Source organism: Lissotriton vulgaris, chromosome 12 (assembly GCF_964263255.1).
Source record: "Lissotriton vulgaris chromosome 12, aLisVul1.2, whole genome shotgun sequence".
In the NCBI taxonomy this organism is placed as follows: Eukaryota; Metazoa; Chordata; class Amphibia; order Caudata; family Salamandridae; genus Lissotriton; species Lissotriton vulgaris.
The window spans coordinates 487,182,899-487,202,015 of record NC_141700.1 but is presented as its reverse complement, the minus strand read 5'-3'; the positions used below and the strand labels follow the sequence as shown (position 1 = coordinate 487,202,015).

Here is a 19,117-nt window from a genome sequence, read left to right as displayed (position 1 = left end):
CTCACCCACGAACACAAGGCACTCCACAAGACCGGCCCAGCCTAACTCAACAGACAGCTCTCCTTCTACACCCCCAACCGCCAGCTACGCTCCGCCAACCTCTCACTCGCGACCGTCCAGCGCATCCGAAGAACAACAACCGGTGGGAGATCCTTCTCCCACCTCGCCGCCAAGACATGGAACACCCTTCCACTGAGCCTATGACAGACCCAAGACCTGCTGACCTTCAGGAGGTTACTCAAGACCTGGCTGTTCGATCAGTAGCCCCCAACAACGCCTTGACACCCTCGCGGTATGTAGTGGGCTTTGCAAATGATTGATTGATTGATTGAGCTAGTGTTTGTGCATGCTTGTTTGGCATGGTCCTCACATTGCACTAAGGCCATGAACCAGATGAAGGCAAGCAGGAGTGAGCAACAGGGCTTGCTAGCTGCCTCATCTCACTGCTACATTCGCCAGAGCCCTGGGAAGCTGGACTCAATCGTCATTAGACACCTGTAATGATGAGCATTGACCTGCAGGCTAAGCTCTATCAAAGCGAAGCAGATATGTATGACCATCAGGTCCGCATTGCAAGGAGAGATCGGCAGTGCTGAAGGGGCTCAAAGCAACACCAGAAATCGGTACTCCTCCCTACCTGAGTTAAGGTCCACATTCAGGCTAAAGAACAGCTATCTCTTCACCCTTTTCTTAAACTGCTTGATGATGAGCAGTGCTTTCGTTTCTTCCTACCTTGGTCACCAACAGTGGACCAACCACATTGGTTGAGTACACATGCAGCATGTCTTCTGCTTCCACATTTTCAAAAGAGCATGGAGTTAGGATTCCGGCATTGTTGAACAGCACATTTAGACCAGCTCCTTTCAGGTGTGCCTCTACTTCTTTTGCAGCCTTGTTGACACTTTCAGGGTCTGAAACTTCTAAAAAACAGAGAACATCAAACCAGTAAAACTGGACACCCATACTGGTTATCCCAACACAATGGTTGCATCATGGTTGAGTCTGTTATTCTTCTGAACAGACAGCCAAACATTTCCAAGAGTGATTGGTGCTGAGTGGGTTGGCATCACAGTTTTTCTTATACAAAACGTAAAACATTTAATTAAAGTACCATGTGGATCTTTCAATACTAGCACTTGAAACACTGCCCGCTGCTTTCTCTTGTCAGGGATCTTTACATTTGAAATGATACAGCATATTCAAAATGCAGGCACTTCCAGACTGACATTGACCATTTTAGGCCTTTCCATATTGTAAAGGATTTTATGTAACCACATGAACTGCTAATAAACACTAACAACCTCACTGCAGATATCTAGACCGCCGTATGGCATCATAGTTTCCATCTCATCAACTCAAAAATAGTCAAAGTAATTTTGTACTTGCAACTACTGTTGTTCAAACTAATACATTAGGTAACTACACAAAAATACAGGATGCCTACAAAGCTTTCCTGAGAGGCTGCATATCTTCAATACAAATTGCCAGGCAGAAGAAATATAGAGCAGAGGTAGAGGAGAGAGAGGGCAAAATTCAGATGTTAGAACGAGAGCTTATTCCTCAGGAGGATAGAGTGGGTGGGGTTACTCAAGAAAATTTACAGTCTCTCAAAATTGAGTTAGCAGGGGTTTTAGATGCAAGACTGAAGAAGTGGGAGGCTAGAAGCTTGCCCACTTTGAGTACGGGGAAGGCTGTGGGAAGCTTCTAGCCTGGAAGACCAAACAGGAATTAGCGAAAGGCAATATAAAAGAAGTAGTCTGTGATACCACCGGAAAGCTACTCAAGAGCCCCACAGAAATTGAATACGCTTTTCAAAAGCATTTTGATAAAGTATACAGAGAGGATTTGACCCCACAAGATGAGACAATAGGGGCTTGGTTTGACCAATTTCCTCCAAACAAAATCAGTCTACTGCATGAAGATCAAAAAGGCTTCGTCAGGGGGAGAGGGATCCAAGATTTAACATACGACTTGATTGGAGCTATAGATCTAGCGACATTACATAAATTACCAAAGGCTATTATCACACTTGACGCCACAGAGGTGCTCAATAGGGTCAATTGGGTCTACTTAACTCATGTATTGAGAAGGTGCAATTTGGGGGGAAAGTTTTGTAGGGCAGTCTCTTCAATCTATCAAACTCCTACCACTAGAATCCTTGTAAATGGGAATCTCTCCTCCCCAGTTGCAGTTCAAAGGGGAACAAGGCAAGGATGCCCCTTGTCACTGTTGCTCTTTAATTTGTACATAGAGCCTCTAGCGGAAAAGATTAGGACGCAGGCCAAAATACTCCTGTTTAAGTATAAAAGCTGGGAAAAAAAGGTATCTTTATATGCCGATGATATGATGGTATACACATCTAACCTTGTTACAGCAATTCCAATCATATATAGCATAGCACAACAATTCGGCCACATTTCTGGGTACAAGATAAATGACTCCAAAACTGAGTGCATGGCCTGGAACCTGAACGTCTGCCTCCCTACAATGAAAAGAGAGATAAGGTATTTGGGTATCAGGATTATGCAGAATATTGAAGACATCACAGTTACCAACCTACGTAGAGTTGACAAGGGAATCTACAACTCTTTAACGACTTGGGCCTATCTGCCCCTGACTTTAATAGGAAGAGTTAACATAGTAAAAATGATGCTCCTACCGAAACTCATATTTTTATTTCAAAACATCCCACTAGCTTTTAAAGAGGAGGATCTAAGAAAAATATAGGCAAATATTTAAACTTTTATATGGGCCTCCAAAGGTATAAGAATTTAATGTAAAAAGTTACGGAGAAAAAAAAGCATGGGAGGTTTATACTTGCCCGACTTAGTCTTTTATGCATGGGTATCGCCAATGAGGGCAGGTAAAATGCTTATGAGCGAACCAGACAGCTCGGACATTGGGAAAATGTTTAAAGCAATGTTGCAAGACTTAAAAGGAGGAGATCAACCCTTCATATACAAATTTGGAGACCCAAGGTTTTTTAAGAAGGTACGACTAAAGTCTTTAAGGGGCATAGCCGCTATTTGGTTCAAATTCAGAAAGCTGTTGAAAATGATCTATTATAGCGCTATGGCGCCTATTTGGGACACTCCAGGCTCACCTGAGTGGACTAAGGATTCTCTGGTAACCCTGATCAAAACAGAAGGGATATCGTGTTGGGCACAACTCATTCCCGAGGGCTCACTCATATCTTGGGAAGACATAAGGAGCATTACAGATACCGAACGATCTAAATTTAAATATCTACAAATAAAAAGCTGGTCTCAGGCGGTGGGTACAACGGTTGGCTCTTCGAATGAACTGGAGACAGCTCAGAGAAAGAGAAATCGGAACAAGAAAGAGGTGGCAAATCTATACTGGCTCCTGTTGGACCTGGCAGACGGTGATTTCATCCTTCCATCACAGCTTTGGGGCGAGAGCTTGCCTGGATCCAGTATAGAAGAAATATGGCAAGTATCTTATGATTTATTATACTCTACAGTTCAAGCTGCCAATTTAAGGAAAAATCTTCTCTTTTCTCTTCACAAGGTATACTGGTCTCCTTCAAAACTCTCCAAGTTTGCAAGGGGACCAATTCCATGCTACCGGAAATGCCAGCAGAAAAAAAAAAACAATGAGCATATGTTTTTAAGTTGCCCAATGCTACATCAGTTTTGGGGTTTGGTTACTAGAGGTATGGAAGTCACGTTTGGTTTCGACACTCAGGTGAGCAAAACAATAGTATTTTTGGGCTTCGACAATTTATGAGCTGTAATTGTTAGATAAGAATAAGCTGTGTTTTTACCTCATTTTACTTGCTCGCAGAGAAAATTGCAAATGCTGGATTAAAAATATCCCTCCAACATTGTTAGATTGGGTTAATTCTATCAAGTATACAATGAAATTGGACAGGGCCATATGGAAAAAGAATAGCAAGAGAAGAAAAGACATTTGGTTGCCGTGTGAGGACTGGCTCGACAATCTTTGATATCAGGGGTATAACAGTCCAATGATTATGCCTTTACATAAGAGATACTTTACCACTTGGGTCAGTTCTGGGTGCTAACCGGAAAGAGGATCATAACAGACCGTATATGAGAGGTTTTGTGTAAAGTCCACCCATTTGGATCAGAGCTCTCTTGCTGGTGCCAATCAACTAGGGGTCCGCAGAGAAAGTCTAATGGCTCTGGATAGATCTAATGGCGTATGAGGACAAAACATACAGTAACAAAATGATAGCATAAATGTGCTGGACCACAGATGGAACCATGTAGGAATGAGAATGGAGAGATGAAACAGATGATACACATTATTAATCATAATAACAAACAGTTTCAGCATCAAGCAATTGTCGGTACAAATTAACAGTAGAAATGCATCACAAAGAAATATTTATCCAAGGACCTAGTCATGGAGGTTTTTTCATAACAGTGAAACGGCTCCTGGTAGTGTGCCCACTTCCCAGTTCCAAGACGCACTAGTGTTGACCCGTAGGTTCACTAACATGTACAACAAAGGTTTGCAAAAAATGTACGCAAAGCTTGTTGCTGTTTAATTGGCTTATTTAATTTTTATTGTCAAACATAATTGTCAGTCAGTATGTTCCATCAAATTCAAAGATCCTCATAATGCCACCCTCAACATAGATTTACTTTAGAATTTTTGTTTGAATATGTTGTTCTGTTGCTTTACGAGCTGAACAGTGTTTTGCACACACTTCAATCAATGTTTTGTATGTTAACTATAGTTTTTCTAAGATCTGTTGTGTATTTATTAATGGACACTGACTGCCCCCCCCCATCTATTTAAATCATTCAGAGTAGTGGATCTGCACTTTATCAATGGTTGCCCTATAATTGAATCCTTACATATGGGTGGATTCTGTTTAGTCTAGGGCATCCCTCCCCAGTTCACTACCAGTTCTCGGCTTATGTAAGGGCTTTCATTTTCTTCTCCGTATATCTGCAACCTATGTCGATGTATCATTTTTATTTGTGTGTTTCATTGTTATTTCAAATAATAACTATATTTTAGGTCTGGTATGACAGTTACAGCTGTCTCAAAGAGCTCATGTAACAAAGAAAGAATTACAGTTTGATATGCTTTGGGTCAGCCCCCATACAGCCACTGCTTGCTAATAGTCTTGTTCACAATTCAATTTAATTCGATTCAAGAATAGGAGATATTCCTTATATCATGGCCAACAGACTCTTTTCTTGGCTATAGTAGACTTGTGTTAACAGACTGTGATTACGTCTGCAGCCTTAACTATAGGCAGGTTACTACAGATCTCATCAGCAGGATGACTCCAAGCTCTCAAAGCACCACTATTTAAATTGTTGTCTTCTTTTTTGTGGTTGCATCTTGATTTGTACTTCCTTCTGTATCAACCTTAAGTTTCATCCTCATCATTGTGTTTAGAGTCTGCAAGCCTCAAGTGAGGACTGAAGACGGACTACAGTTTCAGACATTTACAACAGTTACTCTTCAGCTTACACTTACCAAGAACATTGGTGTTCTGATGACTCAGCCTTCTGGCCAACAGAATCCTCTATACGTTCAGAGACAGAAAGTCCACTCCAAACCTTTCACTTTACATACATTCCAATACAGGAGAATTTTAGGGGGCTGAGACACAGCTCACCATAGACAAAGCACAAAGGGTTAGGATAAAACAAACACTTGGATAGCTTTTGCTTTCTGGTGTAGTCAGCGGTACCTCAAGACATATAGATTGATAATGGGGCAAAATGAATATGGGTTCAAATGATTGCTTAGAAGTCTGTGAAAAATGTACGTTTTCGTGCAATCTTAGAGATTGCAGACCTAAACAGGAATTAGAAAGAAATTTCAGACATGTAATGTATTCCTTCAGAAAGAAATCACTATTTTTGCTTTCCTGTGCAAACACTTCTAGAGATGTATCAAAAAGAAAGAGGATTGGAGAGCAAAACACCTACCTAGCTGAATCACCTTCAAGTTGGAATGCTTGGCCGCTAGTTCATTCAATGCCTAAAAAAATACAAGCACGTACAAGTTCATGTTTAAAAGACTTATAACAATATAGCAAGTTGACAGAAAGTGCATTTATCCCCTTCTGGCATCATTTGTGAACTTTCTTCCTCTTTCTAGCTTTTTTTTATTTTAGTTCTCTGCCCCCAAAATTTACATTCTCATTGTGTGAGCCTTTATCTGCCTTTTAAAGAGTTTTTTTTTATTTCACCAGAAAAACGATAAACCAAGGGGAAACAACCCATGCCAATTATTAGAGGCGAGTTGAACTCAGTGACACAATAATATTATTTAAAGGCACAGTTATTTAAATATGATGTTTACATTTTCCATATAAAACAATTTATATTGATCCTTTACTTACTTTTTCTAAGTATGTCCACCTAACATCTGCAACCTGTGTGCTTTAGTCATTGCAAGCTGTAAACTAATGTTAATTTGGCTTTGTTTTCACTCAATATATATTATGCTGTTTGCTATAATTGAACATTTACATTATCAATACGTATTACAATACAAAAGGAGCAGTAACCCCACTACTGAATACAAATAGAATTTACATCATACATGTATCTCAATGTAAAAACTTGTTAAAACACTCTTATATTTGCCCTACCTAAATTAGAAACAGCCCACTCTAATGGCAACCTTAGCAGTTTCCAGACCTAATGAGTATTTACCAAGCATTTTCAACAATCCGTATACCAGCTTGGTTAAAAGGTAATTTCAAAAGTTTTTTTCTAGGCCTAGAGTACAGACAGCAGTGCATGTCAGGTTTGGCATTTGCCACTTTCAGGAAAAGGCCACTTCTCATTGATGTCAACTACCTTCTTGTCGCTGGGCAAGGTAGTTCTTTAGATAACTTTTTTTTTTTATTAATGCATAATTTAACAACAATCTATGAAATAATTCCAATTCATTATCAGAAGAAAGCTGGAAAAAACAACACAAGAGTGAAAAGAGAAAGCAAGCTATGCATTACCTTTTTCTCACTATTTTTTATTTTAAACTATCCCAGACTCTCCGCCCTCCCTCCCAACCCACCCACAAATTGCGGATAGAATGGCCTCAGTGGAAGTCCGAACTGAAAATCTTGAGAAGGATGTAGCCACTTTGAAGACACAAGGAGATGAACATGATGGTATAGTTAAAGACCTGGGGGCCCATTAGGATGTTGGGCGGATTGCCCCCGCCAGGCTGGCGGTAGCCACCGCCGGCCTGGCGGGGGCAATCCGCCCAACATCCTCACCAGAATTCCCCCCCGCCATATTAGAATGGCAGGGGGGACCGCGGCAGACGGAAAGACCGTCCGCTGCTTCTCCGCCCCGGTCGCAAGGCGACCGGAGCGGAAAAGGGTTTCTATGGTGGCAGTGTCTGTCAGACACCGCCTGCCATATTAGGATGCCTTATTACTAATGCCTTTCCGTGGCGGCAATGCCGTCACAGAAAGGCATGCGGTCTTCACTCTGGGGGCCCCCTGCGGGCCCCCAGAGTGAAGGAGGGTTGGGGGTTGCACACGGGGGTACCTGTGGTGCCCCCCTTCATTTGCATAAACAAATAGGCAGGCACCGCGCAGTGCCTGCCGCTTTGTTTATGCAAATGCTGAAATGCATTAATCTGAGAAACAGAGAAGGTTTTGGATCCAACACCTCCCCAGCCTGGATCTCAACAGCAAAGAAAACAGAAAAAAAGTGGCTGGGCAGGGAAATTTAACGAAAGCAAATTCCAATCACGTAGTCAAAATGTACCACGTGACCACCGGGTCTGAATACCAAAGTAAATTTATTTTTTCTTAGAAATTTAAATTCGAATTCAAGGGCACAGGCAAAAACAAGGCAACTGTTATTACAGTAAATTCATGTTGACACTATCTACAACTATACAAAATTTACAAATGTACAACACTTACGGGGATACATTAAGCAATACAAATGAACAGGACACACCAAAACGATACAAAAATCAATAAACAACATCAATTGCCGTTATATACAGTGAAAAAACTTTCAAATGCAAAAGCAAACGTATAGCCAGTCCATAACAATATGAAACCATATGACAGGCGGAACAGATGGAATGTGATGCCTGCCTGTCAACCAATCCTGTGGATAAGTGTTTCTAGCGGGTTTGCACAACTAGGATCCAAAAATGATTGGAGAAGTTCTATCCTAGGGGCACCCTTAAAGTTTGCCACAGGGTGGGAGTGTCGACGCGTTTCGAACCTTCATTAATTACAGGTTCTCCTCAGGACGGGGACTGGGGACAGGAATTCTGTGGGAGACATACAGAGTGGGTGTCAGATTTTAATAAAACTTCTACAAAATACTCCGACTCCAGGGAGCTTGAACACAGTGATTACCTGCACAATGGCAAGGAGATAGTCGTGGTGTCGGTTGGACTCAACCAGGAAAGAATTTTTCTGAAAAGAACAAGTGAAAGAAGGCTCAGAGCGGTGGCTACCAAAGGGAAGGAGTGATACACACGAAAAGGCAGCACGCATAATGTGCTATGATTGTGGTCCTACCTGTACTTCAACCAGGGCTGAGGTTGGGGTGCAGAGCCCGCAACACGGTGCCCGAGCGGAGGAGTGGAAAGCTCACATAATGAACCGTCTCAATTTGGGATCTGGGGGATCATAAAAAACATCAAAGCCAGAGTCAGTGTCGCTGGGGCGGGTAGGCGCTCCCACACGTTAGTTTGAAACACCCACCATGAATATCACGTACCTGGGAACCCAACCAGTCACAGGGGACTCCTCCGCGCCAGCAAGAGAATGAAGATTGCGCTGGTGCCTGCCGGGGAAAGTGCGAGCTCGCATTAATAACATGCCCGAGTTTTGTGCCACAAAGCGGTTATAAAGGCAGGAGCGTCCCTGGGGCGCGAGGCACTTACTTGGTAAGAAGGAATTAATCCGGCGTTCTTAGAGCAGCACTGCGGTCAGTCTGTACCGCGCCGCGCTCAAACACTGTGTTAAAGAACCCGCCCGGTCGGAAGGCCGGTGGGCGTGGCTTGAGGGTGGCAGACGCCAAGAATGCTGGTTATTGTAGTTTGACTGCTCACTAGAAGTGATACAGCGTGGGAGGGTCGGAAGGAGGTCGGGAACTGGTACGCTGTAGTGCAGCGTATGGGGTCATTATAATGTTCTGGGCACATTATCACAAGTGCAAAAAGTGTCCGCAGGAATTTTTTAAGCAGGAATTTTTTAAGCAGCACAGGGGGTAAAAAACGGTCACAAAGCTACTTTTTTCGAATGTGGTGCAACATAACAGGTGTGTGCAAGCATTTGAACACATTTGACATATTTCACAGTTCATTTGGAAAAACAACGCATTGAAGAGACACAATACATTTGGTTATGGAGTATGAAAACATGTAAAGTTAGATCTCATACATAGTTCACAATCACATAGATCCTGGGGGTACAAATGCTGATATTTACACAGGGTCTCATGGCAACAGCACACAAGCCTAAGTAATGCAGAGGAATATATTTGCGGGTTTCTGATAGAGCTCATACTCTAGGACACATAGCAATGGGATTTCAACCCGCCCACCCCTGGTTGCCTCAACGCTCCAAGCAAGAGAGAGTAGGAAAGCACACACAGTGAGAAAAAAGTAAGAATCACAGCGCAGCCAAGCTCAGCCAAAAGATTCAGTTCATAGGCTGGTAGATTCAGTCATTTCATTCAGGCCAGAATTAGATGTGTCAAACTTAAGTATGAGGTACGCCTCTTTTTGTGAGAGACGGGCATCTGGGTCACCGCTGCCGCCCCTGATGACCGCCAGTACTGTCCATCTCATGTCCTGACTGGAATGTTTTTGTTGTACATAGTGAGAAACCATCGGGGCCGTCAAGATTTTGTTGTTGATTCTTGACCGGTGTTGTATGATTCTCTGACGGACTTCCTGTGTAGTTTTGCCAATATATAGCAAGTTGCACGGACAAAGTATGGCGTAAACTGTGTATTTTGTCTTGCAGTTTGTGTGCTCGTTGTGACGCCCAAATTTTTTTCCATCCGTGAAGAGCGAGCCTTCCATCGTGAGTTCACACACTGAGCAGGTCCCGCATTTGCGATGCCCTGTGACTGGACTTGCTCCGAAGATGGTGCTTTGAGCGACCTTTTTTGACGCTGGTCTGGTGGTTGTAATCATTTGGCCAATACTCCTGTTCTTCTTTAGTGCAAAAAGGGGGGTACCTATATCAGGAAGTGTTTCTTGCACCAGATGCCAACTCTTTCTGATGATTTTCTGGAGTTGGTTCGTGTGGGGGCCAAAGGTGGAAACGCACACCATCCTCTCCGTTGTCGGTCTTGATCTCTTTTCTAGGAGATGTTCCCTAGGTGTCCATCTGGCTCTCTTCATGGAATGCTTCAAGAGTTTTTGGGGGTAGCCCCGTTCTTGTAACTTCAAAGTAAGATTCTGGCCATGTAGCTCAAACTGCTCGATGGTAGTACAGTTGCGTCTCACACGGAGATATTGGCCATAAGGGAGGTTATCCCTTAGGCTCCGCGGGTGGTAGCTCTTGTAATGAAGAGCATTATTTTTGTCCGTCTTCTTTTGATACAGAGAACACGACAACATGTTGTCCCTCACTGAGACTTCGACATCCAGAAATGGAAGTGATCTTTCATGGTAGCTCAAACTGAACTTAATATCTGGACTCCTGTTGTTCAGCCACACGTGGAATTCTTCTAGTAGTGTAGATGTTCCGTTCCACACACACCACACGTCATCTATATATCGGAACCACTGTCCGATGTTGCCTCTGTAGGGGTTGTTATTCAGCACATATTTTTCTTCAAATTGTCCCATGAACAAGATGGCCATTTCAGGGGCGAAGGGGCAGCCCATAGCCGAGCCTTTGATTTGAAGAAACATTTCCTCTTCGAAGGTAAAGAAATTCTTTTTCAGAGCAACAGTGGCCAATGAGATTATAAACTCAGTGGGAATTCTGTGAGGGCGTGGTCGGTTGTCCAGATACAGTTCCATCACGTCTAAGCCATCTTGTTGTGGTATTTGTGTGTATAAGGATGACACATCCATAGAGGCAAGGAGTTGAGTTGAGGAGTCAAACGGAAGGCCTTCTACTTTGTTTATAAAATCCATGGTGTCACGCAAGAAAGATGGTACTTGCACCACAAGGGGTTTCAGGAAAACGTCAACGAATTTGGAGATGGGTTCAAACACAGAATCACACCCGGACACAATGGGGCGGCCGGGTGGTAATTTCGGATCTTTGTGTACTTTGGGAAGAAAGTACAGGTGTGGTGTTCTAGGGTGTTTTTTAATGAGGTATTCAGATTCTTTAGGTCCAAGGAACCCTGAGTCTTTGGCGGCGTTGACAAGTTTACTGACTTCGTCTTGTATCTGTGCAGTAGGATCGTGGGTGATCTTGCGGTACCACTCCTGATTGTACACATGGTTCCGCCCTTCAGTGCGGTAAAGATCTTTTGACCACAAGACCACCGCGCCCCCTTTATCGGCTTGCCTGATGACGGCCTCCTGCTGATTTTTAAGTTCTTGGATAGCTTCTTTCTGTTTCTTAGTGATGTTTCTTGGGACGAAAGGACGTTTTTTTTCCAGAACATTCAGCGAAGACATGACCGAACGTTCAAAGGCCAGTATATTTTTAGAGACATTGTGGTTCGGTGGACAAAACGAGGACTTATTTCTCAATCCTGATGCCTCAGAGGAGACTTGATCCGTAGCATCCTTGAAGAACCATCTCAAGCGGACCTTCCGAAAAAACTCCATAACTTCCATTTTGATTTTGGTAAAATCCATGGCTACCCCCGGTACAAAGGAAAGACCCATCTCCAAGACTTCTTGCTCGGCTTTGGACAGGACTTTGTCCGAGATGTTGATGATGGCAGATGGTTTCACGAGTTGTAATGTTTCTTGCGTGTGGTCATCTCCCATTGTGGTTTGAATCGTGTTCGCTTGGGTTGTTGGCCCTGGCCTAAAAAGGCCTCTTTGGAGTGTTCCTGTTCTGTTGGTTTCGATTCGACGGGCCCTCTCCTGCATCGGAATCTTCCATGGATTCGGAAGAAGATGTTTCCGAAAAGGTAGTGAATCTTCTCTTGGATCTACCCTGGTTGGAATTCAGGTACCTAACAGAGTCGGATCTGCTATAGAATTCGTCTTTTAAATAGGGATACACAGTGTCGATGTTAAAGTTTTTTTGGTCTTTTTCAAATTTAGACGTCTTGAAGTTGATGGTGTTATCTCGGAATGTGACCAGCTCCTTTTCGATCTTCTCCAGAAGAGCCTTTGCCTCAGACTCAGTATGATTGTCTCTGATGGCTTGGAGTTGTTCTTCAATTTCTTCTTCTTCCTTTTTAAGGATGCGCTGGGCAGTTTCCACTGTGTGTACCATCAGGTCCCTACTGCACTTGGTACTGATGAAACTGAATCCCTTCCGATAGACAGGGTCGTCGGTAAAAATAACGGGGACATTTTTAATCTGGAGGCCCCACGGGATTGTACCTGCTCTGAGGTTTGCCAGGAGGAAATGACCATGGAGCTCTGTCCGAACATGTTTTTTTCTAAGCCTAGTTAATTTTTCGGCATAGTTGAGCTGTTTGGCTGTGCTACTGAGTTTAACAGAAGAAAAAAGAGTGGAGTCAGAGAGAAGTTTTTTTACATGATCCTCACTGAAAGATAACGTGTCTTGTTCGGCCATGCTAGGAGTCAAGGAAGGAGAACCTCCCCTACCACAATTAATGCAACTGATCGACCACCCTTTAAGGTCGAAACAGGAGACAACCTTGCGAGCAGCCGCTCGCACAACCAAACTGAGAAACAGAGAAGGTTTTGGATCCATCACCTCCCCAACCCATCTCCAAATTCGTTGACGTTTTCCTGAAACCCCTTGTGGTGCAAGTACCATCTTTCTTGCGTGACACCATGGATTTTATAAACAAAGTAGAAGGCCTTCCGTTTGACTCCTCAACTCAACTCCTTGCCTCTATGGATGTGTCATCCTTATACACACAAATACCACAACAAGATGGCTTAGACGTGATGGAACTGTATCTGGACAACCGACCACGCCCTCACAGAATTCCCACTGAGTTTATAATCTCATTGGCCACTGTTGCTCTGAAAAAGAATTTCTTTACCTTCGAAGAGGAAATGTTTCTTCAAATCAAAGGCTCGGCTATGGGCTGCCCCTTCGCCCCTGAAATGGCCATCTTGTTCATGGGACAATTTGAAGAAAAATATGTGCTGAATAACAACCCCTACAGAGGCAACATCGGACAGTGGTTCCGATATATAGATGACGTGTGGTGTGTGTGGAACGGAACATCTACACTACTAGAAGAATTCCACGTGTGGCTGAACAACAGGAGTCCAGATATTAAGTTCAGTTTGAGCTACCATGAAAGATCACTTCCATTTCTGGATGTCGAAGTCTCAGTGAGGGACAACATGTTGTCGTGTTCTCTGTATCAAAAGAAGACGGACAAAAATAATGCTCTTCATTACAAGAGCTACCACCCGCGGAGCCTAAGGGATAACCTCCCTTATGGCCAATATCTCCGTGTGAGACGCAACTGTACTACCATCGAGCAGTTTGAGCTACATGGCCAGAATCTTACTTTGAAGTTACAAGAACGGGGCTACCCCCAAAAACTCTTGAAGCATTCCATGAAGAGAGCCAGATGGACACCTAGGGAACATCTCCTAGAAAAGAGATCAAGACCGACAACGGAGAGGATGGTGTGCGTTTCCACCTTTGGCCCCCACACGAACCAACTCCAGAAAATCATCAGAAAGAGTTGGCATCTGGTGCAAGAAACACTTCCTGATATAGGTACCCCCCTTTTTGCACTAAAGAAGAACAGGAGTATTGGCCAAATGATTACAACCACCAGACCAGCGTCAAAAAAGGTCGCTCAAAGCACCATCTTCGGAGCAAGTCCAGTCACAGGGCATCGCAAATGCGGGACCTGCTCAGTGTGTGAACTCACGATGGAAGGCTCGCTCTTCACGGATGGAAAAAAATTTTGGCGTCACAACGAGCACACAAACTGCAAGACAAAATACACAGTTTACGCCATACTTTGTCCGTGCAACTTGCTATATATTGGCAAAACTACACAGGAAGTCCGTCAGAGAATCATACAACACCGGTCAAGAATCAACAACAAAATCTTGACGGCCCCGATGGTTTCTCACTATGTACAACAAAAACATTCCAGTCAGGACATGAGATGGACAGTACTGGCGGTCATCAGGGGCGGCAGCGGTGACCCAGATGCCCGTCTCTCACAAAAAGAGGCGTACCTCATACTTAAGTTTGACACATCTAATTCTGGCCTGAATGAAATGACTGAATCTACCAGCCTATGAACTGAATCTTTTGGCTGAGCTTGGCTGCGCTGTGATTCTTACTTTTTTCTCACTGTGTGTGCTTTCCTACTCTCTCTTGCTTGGAGCGTTGAGGCAACCAGGGGTGGGCGGGTTGAAATCCCATTGCTATGTGTCCTAGAGTATGAGCTCTATCAGAAACCCGCAAATATATTCCTCTGCATTACTTAGGCTTGTGTGCTGTTGCCATGAGACCCTGTGTAAATATCAGCATTTGTACCCCCAGGATCTATGTGATTGTGAACTATGTATGAGATCTAACTTTACATGTTTTCATACTCCATAACCAAATGTATTGTGTCTCTTCAATGCGTTGTTTTTCCAAATGAACTGTGAAATATGTCAAATGTGTTCAAATGCTTGCACACACCTGTTATGTTGCACCACATTCGAAAAAAGTAGCTTTGTGACCGTTTTTTACCCCCTGTGCTGCTTAAAAAATTCCTGCTTAAAAAATTCCTGCGGACACTTTTTGCACTTGTGATAATGTGCCCAGAACATTATAATGACCCCATACGCTGCACTACAGCGTACCAGTTCCCGACCTCCTTCCGACCCTCCCACGCTGTATCACTTCTAGTGAGCAGTCAAACTACAATAACCAGCATTCTTGGCGTCTGCCACCCTCAAGCCACGCCCACCGGCCTTCCGACCGGGCGGGTTCTTTAACACAGTGTTTGAGCGCGGCGCGGTACAGACTGACCGCAGTGCTGCTCTAAGAACGCCGGATTAATTCCTTCTTACCAAGTAAGTGCCTCGCGCCCCAGGGACGCTCCTGCCTTTATAACCGCTTTGTGGCACAAAACTCGGGCATGTTATTAATGCGAGCTCGCACTTTCCCCGGCAGGCACCAGCGCAATCTTCATTCTCTTGCTGGCGCGGAGGAGTCCCCTGTGACTGGTTGGGTTCCCAGGTACGTGATATTCATGGTGGGTGTTTCAAACTAACGTGTGGGAGCGCCTACCCGCCCCAGCGACACTGACTCTGGCTTTGATGTTTTTTATGATCCCCCAGATCCCAAATTGAGACGGTTCATTATGTGAGCTTTCCACTCCTCCGCTCGGGCACTGTGTTGCGGGCTCTGCACCCCAACCTCAGCCCTGGTTGAAGTACAGGTAGGACCACAATCATAGCACATTATGCGTGCTGCCTTTTCGTGTGTATCACTCCTTCCCTTTGGTAGCCACCGCTCTGAGCCTTCTTTCACTTGTTCTTTTCAGAAAAATTCTTTCCTGGTTGAGTCCAACCGACACCACATCTATCTCCTTGCCATTGTGCAGGTAATCACTGTGTTCAAGCTCCCTGGAGTCGGAGTATTTTGTAGAAGTTTTATTAAAATCTGACACCCACTCTGTATGTCTCCCACAGAATTCCTGTCCCCAGTCCCCGTCCTGAGGAGAACCTGTAATTAATGAAGGTTCGAAACGCGTCGACACTCCCACCCTGTGGCAAACTTTAAGGGTGCCCCTAGGATAGAACTTCTCCAATCATTTTTGGATCCTAGTTGTGCAAACCCGCTAGAAACACTTATCCACAGGATTGGTTGACAGGCAGGCATCACATTCCATCTGTTCCGCCTGTCATATGGTTTCATATTGTTATGGACTGGCTATACGTTTGCTTTTGCATTTGAAAGTTTTTTCACTGTATATAACGGCAATTGATGTTGTTTATTGATTTTTGTATCGTTTTGGTGTGTCCTGTTCATTTGTATTGCTTAATGTATCCCCGTAAGTGTTGTACATTTGTAAATTTTGTATAGTTGTAGATAGTGTCAACATGAATTTACTGTAATAACAGTTGCCTTGTTTTTGCCTGTGCCCTTGAATTCGAATTTAAATTTCTAAGAAAAAATAAATTTACTTTGGTATTCAGACCCGGTGGTCACGTGGTACATTTTGACTACGTGATTGGAAATGCATTAATAGCATTGTGGCGGGCGGTGCAGAGAGCACCGCCTGCCACAATGCTATTAATGCAGGATGTGCCCGCCACTGTGACGGGCACATCCTAATACCCCCCACGGGACCCCCGCCCTAATGGCAGGCGGTCCCTAATTCCGACAGGATGGCGGGCGGACAAAGTCCGCCCGTCATCCTAATGAGCCCCCTAATGTTGAAAGTTGAGGAGCAGGAGAATAGACTACGACGCAACAACCTACGCGTTCCAGAGGGAGTGGAAGGGAACGATCATAGGGCCTTTATAATCACGCTCCTTAAGGGAGCCTTCCCGGAACTACACACCTGGGACTGGGATAAGGAGATACAGCGAGCACACCATTTCCCACTAACACCATCCAAACACCCCTCAGTCACTCCCCAATACCCACGAGCAATGCTCCTATACTTTGGAAACGACCTCCTTTGCCAACTACTCTATGATCTGGCTTGGCCAACTACCAAGAAAGAATTCAATGGTATCATCTTCTTTACAAGGCCCGACTTCGCCCATGCCACTGTTGAGCGCACATGGAGGTTGAGACAGCTTTGCCCCCTTTCAACAACTTGGTGCTGTTGTCGGTCTACAAAATCCAGCCCGTTTAAAGGTCGTATACAAAGGGACCATGCAAAGTTTTTTTTATCTGAAATCCAGGCCCAGGCTTACCTACATGAGATCACTGGTCGAAAAGGAGACAAAAACTAGGGCTCAAAGATTAAAAAAACTCTGTCTAAATGTAGACTTTTCACACTATCTATAGTTCTGGGCTCTCTTCAATCTTTCTTTTCCCTTTTCTCTATAGACATGATTCAGCCTGCTCAAAAATCTTCAAATAGCTTAAACTTAATTTGACCATTAGCTATGATAGGTGAAAGCCCTGTACAAGAAGTATTTGACTGTTTGGACGTTTTTCACTGAGGATGTTTTAAATTACGGGGGGAAGACCGGCGGGGAAAGCGGGGTCACGAGTGCTCAGATGCCTTCATCCTGGCTCGAGCAGCGCCAGGTAACCTCAGCGGTAGGTGGTGGGAGGGTGAGATTAGGGGGGTGCAGGGTCACGAGTGGGAAGGGGTTGGCAAATTGGGTTCCAGCTTTGTGAGTGGTTTGTTTTTCTTTAGATGAAACTCCTTACCTATTTTAAATGATTAAATTGTGTATAGCTACAATTAATATTTGCGGCCTCAATGATCTCAAAAAAAGGCGTAACACCGCAGCGGGGCTCCGCTTATTGAATGCTGATGTTATTTTTATGCAGAAAGTTCTCAGATATATCTATTGGAAACACTTGGCTACACACTGATGGGGGCTACAACACAAAGTTCACGGACACGCCGGGTAGCAATTTTGACCTCTAATCGCTTTCTACAATTCACGCAAACGTCAGTGGATCAGTATGGGAGGTGGGTGATCACTGAATGCCGCAGAAACAATGGAGACCCTCTCACTATATGTACAATCTATGGAAGTACCTTAGATGACCCAGCAGTATTTCATTATATAACTAATGAACTGGCTGCCTGGCCACTACCCTACCCTCTGCTGGGATTTTAATATAAATTTGCCAGCCGATTAAAATATAAGCCTGGATAATGACTGGATATATAGTGGCTGGATAAAAAAGGTATATAGAGCATTGAAGACACAATACAGTGAGCAGGCATTGTCAGATATTTGGAATTGGCAGAATCCCTCGGATCCTGGGTTCACCTATTTTTCTCACCCGCACAATAAAAACGGAAGATTAGATTATATACTAGTGTCTTACACTATTCTTCACGCCTGCTCAATTGAAAAAGCCCCACGTACACTGTTCGATCATAATCCCCTTATCGTAGAGCTTAAAGGGAAAGCGCCAAAAAATACGGGTGCAACTTATTGGAGTTTTGAACAAACTCTTTCTTATGAAGAACACTGTGAACATATGAGGATATGGATTCCCCAATTTCTCAAGGAGAACATAGGGAGTGCAGGTGTCGAAGTTTTGTGGGATTCGTTAAAAGCAGGAATTTGTGGGGAGACACTTAGTTTTTCACTATCCCTGAACAAGAAAAAGCGTTCCTCGTTAAATGATATGCAAGGCAGATTTGCTGCTGCTGAAAAAGAATTGATTACAGTGCTCCAGAATGGGGGTGACTCTACAGAAGCATTGGCAAAAGTGATGGTAGCCAAGTCAGCAATTATGGAGACAATAGCAAAAAGCATTGGCAATGCCAATAGGTCTCGCCTTTGGGAGCTTATCAGGAATTAGCCATGCAGTACATTATCTGGGCGTTAAAACATTTACTGTTATTTTATGTGCCACTGGATAACGGCCAGACACACCTATGGTTGGGATTTTGTGCTATATAATGAACACTGGAAATCCAATTTATCCCCAGATCAACCAAAATCTATTTAAAATGTTGAATATAAATAATGTTATTAAAATAATGCCTTCACTAACTGCACCGTGTGGTGATGCATTGAAATCAAACCTAGATTGATTTGTGGCAGTAGTGATATGATCATATTGTATTTGTATAAAAAAATGGCACATTGGGTATTTAACAAGACAAGCCAAAATGTATCATATGATGTTCAATATCCAAAGGCAGTAATGATTCGGTACCGTAATGAATTATACATAAAGTAGGCAGATGCTAAAATGTGTTTTTTTTAATTTAATTTTTTTCTAAAGTCGCCGTATATTATTTTCCATTTTGTGTAGGTGTTCAAAATTGCCATTTTGCAGCAGGACGATATTCAATGGCCCTTTCCTGTGGTTTTCGTTCTTTTTGACGTACACAAAGTAAACAATTGTAATTGTTTGAAA

General features: G+C 43.6%; 1 protein-coding gene across 1 annotated transcript in view; it reads right to left on the bottom strand.

The window, feature by feature from the left end:
• The window catches only part of LOC147676816 (uncharacterized), a 162,754-nt gene that overhangs the window by 89,717 nt on the left and 53,920 nt on the right, over window positions 1-19,117 (bottom strand). The window contains exons 2-3 of the mRNA XM_086945232.1: window positions 5,943-5,994; window positions 733-920 (exon numbers count right to left, since the gene is read on the bottom strand). Coding sequence (XP_086801358.1) covers window positions 733-920; window positions 5,943-5,994 — 240 coding nt within the window. The remainder of the gene's footprint in view (window positions 1-732; window positions 921-5,942; window positions 5,995-19,117) is intronic.